General features: G+C 40.5%; 1 protein-coding gene across 1 annotated transcript in view; it reads left to right on the forward strand.

Annotated features, from left to right (window-relative positions):
* Positions 1–1556: 1556 nt before the first annotated feature.
* Positions 1557–6917, forward strand: part of grin1b (glutamate receptor, ionotropic, N-methyl D-aspartate 1b) — a gene marked incomplete at its 5' end in the record, with an annotated part of 59172 nt that continues 53811 nt past the window's right edge. The window contains 1 exon segment of the mRNA XM_032516580.1: positions 1557–2433. Coding sequence (XP_032372471.1) covers position 2433 — 1 coding nt within the window.

The following is a 6917-nucleotide window of genomic DNA, read 5'->3' on the forward strand; positions in this document are numbered from 1 at the left end:
TAGTTTTTAAAATCGGTAATTTAAAATCTACTTGATCACGTTTTGAGTAAATACAAAATAAGTATTTTGCTACATTACAAATCCCATCTGTTACTAAGTAAAAAATAATAATAATAAACTACAGTAACAAATCAGCATCTAGGCTGCTTACCAGGTGCCACGTCTTTCTGTAGGAGATTAAGAACGAGATGGAGGTGGATCAGGTGAGCGCCAACGGTTCAGAGACGGTTTCAGTAGAAATGCTGGCTGACCCCTTGTCCTATTTTCACTACATGGGAGAGATCCCCTTGCCCCGTTTTACAGTTTTTTTAATGTTACTATTTTAAATGAACTACTTATGACTTTTACTTGAGTATTTTTTCAGATAGTTAATTTCACTTGTACTTGAATAATATTTGATCAAAGTATTGGTACTTTTACTTGAGTACAATGTTTTAGTATTTTTTCTACCTCTGCTTAAAAACAAGAAGTCCCCCGAAAAACTCCATCTGGTGGTGAAGACCAACGGATTTAAAACTCCACAACTGATACGATGTATTTATTATTTATTATGTTGAAACTGTACTTCATGTTGACACTGCACTGCAATAGAATTTGTAAAATTAATTTGAATCTTTTTAACCTAACCTCACTTACTTCTACTTAACGTTTTTATTTGTTTATTAGGCGACTGTAGCTATGTTTTAGTTTTTCCTGTTTATTGTGGTAATTCATTCCCAAGTTACTTGTTGTTTATTGTCTCTTGTGTTCTTTTGTTGCGTGTTTCCTTGTTTTTATCCTGGTGTATGTTCATGCTTCAGTTTCCTGTTTTATTTTGTAGTCTCTGTTTCTCCCTTGTCATGTCTTGTCTTACTTCCCTCATTGTGTTTTCTCGCCTTTTTGATTGTCTGCCCTGCCCTGGTATGTTTCGCCTGTTCCTGAGCCCTTGTCTCATCTGTCCCTTGTTTCATCCTCCTTATCTTGTGTATTAGTGTCTGTGCTCTTTGGCTCTTGTTGGACATTGTCTTCCCTCCCTGTCATCCCCTGCGTTGCTTCTTCCTGGTAGTTTTTACCCTTTCATGTCTTCTGGGTTTTTCTTCATTTGTGACTGCCTGCCTTCTTCAGGACAGCTTACGTTGTAAGTCTTTTGTTTGATAAAATGTATCTACTCTGCATTTTTTGGTCCAAACCCTGTAGTCCTGACAGAATGAAGCGACCTGAAATGAACCTAGCAGAAAACAACTGGAGACAATGGTTGGTCCTGCTCGGCCTCTGGCGGGTCTTTGCCGTCCTGCTCGACTTCCAGAGGGTTCCGCCTTTGCCACTGCCCTCACCCCCGGTTCCCGAGCCCCACTGCCATCAGTTCCCGGGCCACGCTGTCGCCTGTTCCAGCGTCCTCCCTCCTCTGGGTCCCCTTTGCCCTCCCTGGGTTGACTTTTGTTCGATTGATTTTGGTTTATCTTCGTTTGTGCCTGCCTGCCTTCCGCAGGAGACCTTATGTTGTAAGTCTTTTGTTTAATAAAATTCATCTACTCTGCAGTTTTGGGTCCAAGCCTTTTGAACTCTTTTGTTACTCATATTTTACCTTGAATTTGACTGTGAGCGACTGCATCTAAATTTCCCTGAGGGGATCAATCCTATTCTGATATAGTTAATATTATGTGTGGAGGTATGTTTGTGAGCGCACGGGGACGAGCACGTCTCCCTTCATTTCTTCAACCAACACCAGAGAGAAGCTCGTACACGCACTCCAGCAGCCGCGCGTCTCTTCTTCTCTCTCCTCTCCGTCTGTGAGCGCGCGGGAGCGAGCGTCATGATCCAAGGACGGTCCGCGGGCTCGCGAGCTTCAGGTCATCTGGAAGTCCGCGAGCATCAACAGACACCGACTACCCGAGACAACATTTAAAACATGAACTGATGAATTCAGTAGAAAAGACAAATTTGTAAATGTGGTTGTTTTTTTGTCGCTGATGAATGAAACGACACGGTGAATCAACAGGACGAGGCGCGAGACGGTATCAACAATGTCAACCGGGTTTGTCGTTTAAACTGTGAATGAAAACATTTTATCCATCAAAGAAGAAACGAGGACTTTCACCTTCACCTTTGGTGTGAAACGGTAAGGGCACGGAACAACAACAAAAAAAACGTCACCGGAGATTTTCGACGGTTTAACATTTGATTTATTGGACTCATTAAAAACAAACACCTTTAACCTGAAAGACCCGAGACACCGGACAGAACCGGAGGAGGAAAAGCTGACGGTACCGGGCTGATACTGGAACGCTGGGAGGGATCACCGTGATTTAAATAAATCACAGACGGTGAAATCAACAGGAGACCGACCGAAAGACGCAGCTTTGTAACGGAATTCTGACCCGAGAGGCGGAACAATTATTGTATTTAAATTTGAAAAACCTGCAGGAGAAACAGAGACAGAACCGGCTGTAAACAGTAAGTCATAATTTATTACATGTATTTGGCCTGTATCTGATCTGTTTTCTGTTGTTAATTTAACATAGCCTAATTAATTCATACATTCATTGATTAATATGCACTCCCTCGACACCACCTCTCCTTTTAATAAAACTCAACACGTTTACTTTTCTTGATTAGACATTTAGAATTTGACCATTTTATGTGAATTCATCATATATTCATTCATATATTTCTTCCTCTGCTCTTTGTAGATTACATTCTCTTTAAATTATAGATACATAATAATAATAAATAGTAGTTAAAATAATAGTTCTTCAGCTAGATACATTAAAGGAAATTGAAAACTGAATGCTGAAATTAATTCTTTAAGTGAGGAATAAAAATGTAAACATCATAACTCTGGGAAGTTACATAGGATTACATAGATTAACTCATATGCTAAGATAAAGTTTGTTAAAGAACCAATCAGTGATCTACAAGTAAAATATGCTGTTGGTGGGCGTGGCCTTACTTTGCCGTCACTTGAAAAATGATGGACAGGTGTGTTAGTTTTTAAAACATTGCCTTGCCTTGCCTTGCCTTAACTTTGGTGGTTTGGTAGATTGGACAGAGAGTCCAAAATGGAGGAAGCTATCATAGCCATTTTGATACCCTAAGCACAATTTGTTGCCCCCAACCCCGCCCCCACCCTGAGAAAAAACATTTATTTTTGCCAGTTTACCTTTTTATTACCTAACATACAACTCAATACCAATACCACAGTAGCAGCATCAAAATGCAACACCTAAGAACAGTAAAACGTAAAAGGAAAATCAACTTTGTAAACACAGTAGGTAAGCCTACACAGAACAGCCAAAACATGCATACACGCAATTAATGGGATGTGTAAAATCTTTGTAGAAATTAAATAATCATCAATAAATATAAACTTAAAAGCAGAAGTATACAAGTAAGCAATCTTCTTCAATAAAGCAAAGATTTAGAAGCAGAAAAGTTGCACAATTTTACTTTATTTTGTAAACACATTATGTAGAACACATTCAAGTATTGACAAGCTCATAATATTATCAAAATAAACCAAAGTTTTTTTGCTGTGTATCTGTCCCTAAACTGCTGCAGGAGGTTGGGGATGGTTGGTCAAGGCTTGATACTGTTGAGGACTATACAGACCTGCTGGCTTCGGTTTTTGTGTGTAATAATAATAATATTTGCTTTATGTAATTCATAATGACACTTTATATATATATCTTACATACAGTAATACAAGTAAAATGAAACAACTTACACAAGACTACATTTCTGAATCCTAAACATTGTTTTACCATTTAATTGAATACAACTTAAATATGGTTACGAGAGCATTTGTGTCTACTACAAAACGTTTTTCTATTTCACCGGCAGATGTCGTCCATGCCTTTGCATCCTGACATTAAGTCAGTCAAAACGCCACTTCATTTTGTCATGTTTGTCACATTCAGATGTAGCTAAGCTAGCTGTAGCAGCACCACTAAAAAGTATAAGTTCTTCAGACTTTTGTACATAAGACTTGACACATTATTAAGCGCTGTTTTCTGTCCCACTGCACATCCGACACCTGTGTGAGAGACTGTAGACTACATTCTGCTGAATGACAATCCGAAAGATGTTCGTGGGTTTATTATGCATTGCAAAAGCCAAAATATGCGTTCTCAAATGACACTATGCTAGGTAAACTTTGCTAAATGCCTCGCTAAAGACTATTAATCGCACGCTACACGATAATAAATGGTCCAAAGCAAGAGGAATTGTTAGCCTACCTTTTGCACTGATTGCTAAGTGTTACCAAGAAAGTATTGACCACCTTTAACAGTAAAATCTCAATTTAGCTTGCACATAAGTTATGACATATTGAGTTTGCTAACATTAGCAATAACGTCAGCTAGTTTCAGTGACGTGCGGTGATGTCAGTAAGAGGGTAAGCACTGAGTTATGAAAGCAGCATACCTAATTTATTGTTTAGGCTAATAATCAAAATGTACGCACAAGCGCACACACGCGCGGTCGATAGCAAGACATTTCCAATAATCTATCAATCAAAATCAATCTAATATAATTAATAACACTTTACAGAACCAGCAGGCTCGGTGCTTAACAGAATGAGTATAATGACATCATCCAATAGAAAGTGAACATAGCGAACAGTAAATCAGAAAAGGTCTCAAAGAAACAAAGAATAAATGTCCCACCACAGCTACGGATTAAAAACCTGATTCAACAGATATGTCTTGAGTTTGGACCTAAAAAGAGCCACATCTGTAACAGTGCGAATACGGGGGGTAACTTGTTCAGGTCTCGGGGGACCAACCGCAAAAGCCTGACCCCCCACCGTTTACACCGGACCTAGGACTTCTAAAACCATCTGATTTGAAGACCGCAATGACAGTGTGTTCCCGCAAAGTTAAGATTTCAGGCAATACTCTGGGGGAACATTTTCTCTCTCTCTCTCCTCTCTCTCTCTCTCACTCCATCAATCACTCACACACTCACACACAACACACACACACACCACACACACACACACAACACACCACACACACGTTAATGTCCAGCATCAGAATGCAAGTTATGAAACCATCTTTGTTCTAGTTATTGCACAGCGGCCAATTATGTTTGTCAGTCCCAGTCAGACAATGAAAACACACATGCTCAATGAATATGAAGGCAAATGGCTAGCAGCATTAGTTCAATCACACTAAACCCAGATAGTTCTGACTCACCAATCGGTGGATTTGTACAAATCATCCGACGCTTTCTCGTGAAGACGTCGATCCCAGCTTGTAAAAACTCGTCTTTACGGCGCTAGTTTGCATCGTCTCTGACTCGGCAAGGGTTGGAAGAAGTGCCGGCCCGGTTGGTTCGACTGGATGTTTTGATCCGTTTCAGGGTGGAAAATGTGCGAAGCTGTAGTTGCCGGTATTATATGAGGACGGTTTTTTCCTGCTTGGGAAAGCTGGGGGGTTGGTCAGACCAGGCACGTAGAGGTCCCGCTGCTCACTGTTAGCACGGCCACATAGCCACATCTCTTCTTCCATACCAGTCAGTTTGAAACGATGCAAAGAGTTTTTGTCCCTTTTGCGCAGAAGTCCATCTAAGGCTGGCGTAGACCTCCATCTTGCTATTAGTTCTTTTTTTGAATTAAAATCGAGTTTAGGAAGTTCCTCACCGCTGTGATGTCGGCGGACACCGCTGCTGTCTTTGACTTTGAATTTCGCGGGGATTGCGCTTACAAGTAGCTGGTGTAATGACGTCAGCTAGCAAAGGGACAGTAAGATCTGGATTCTAATTGGTCATGTTTGAATCTAACGGAGACGATTTCTGGCATAACACATTTACGTACAAAGGCACGGCAGAGTTGTGCCTTTTGACGTACATGTTAAAGAATACAGGATCGAAGTGGCCATGCGCACAATGGCTAATCGCTGAATGGACGTAAAGGCACTGCTTATTCTGCCTTTTATTCTATTTGATTATGCGTAACTGCTACATTTGTTCATCCTACGTCTAAATAATTGGAAAAACACACCATATAAATCACAAGAAATAACAGTAAAATACAAATACAAGTTTATAATACATTTATTTAATAAACATTTTTATGCTTGAATTTTGGCAAGGTAGGCACTGCCTACCCTGCCTACCCTGACTGCACGTCACTGGCTAGTTTGAGGTGTATGCATAGGCAAACCTTTACATTAGCAGCACATGGACTTACCTGCAGGACACTGTTTGTGCCACTGTACGTGAATAATCATGTGACACATGTGCGGAAAACAACAAGAGTCTGTGAGTCTGTTTGTTGTCCAGATTTTCTCTGACATTGTTTTTAGGTTCATGCGCTTAGACGGTGCGCAAACATGGTTAGGTGTGAAACCCTGTCATTGGAGCGTTTCAGAAATTATCCCACCTAGGGGTGGCAGGAAATACGACCCACAGATGCATTTTTCTGACATCTTAACATAATGGTTGCAGTTCATGTTGTTAACGTTGTGATAATGGTAACCGTTAGGTTTTTTGCAACAAAACTACTTGATTAAGTTTAGAAAGACATCATAGTGGGGGTGGCAGTAGCTCAGTCCGTAGGGAGTTGGGTTAGGAACCAGAGGGTCCCTGGTTCCAAGTACAGAATGTGGATTGGTAGCTGGAGAGATGCCAGTTCACCTCCTGGCACCGTATCCCCTCATCCGCTCAGGTCACTGGCAGCCTGACATCTGACATCGCTCCATTTGTGCATGAATAGGTTGTGTGTGGATTTCGGGCCTATGTGTAGATGTCTAACTAAACAGAGTGAAAATTGTAATAAACAGTATAAATTGTTTGGGTTTAAAGCACTTGTTACATTACTTCATTTTCAGTTGAGGACGTGACACAGAATGTGTTAGAGAGCCTGTTATGGAGAAAATACTAGATGTGTAATGTGAAGTCATATATGGTCTGAATATGGTAGAGGGCCTGATATGCTT

This window comes from Etheostoma spectabile, chromosome 5 (genome assembly GCF_008692095.1).
Source record: "Etheostoma spectabile isolate EspeVRDwgs_2016 chromosome 5, UIUC_Espe_1.0, whole genome shotgun sequence".
Lineage (NCBI taxonomy): Eukaryota > Metazoa > Chordata > Actinopteri > Perciformes > Percidae > Etheostoma > Etheostoma spectabile.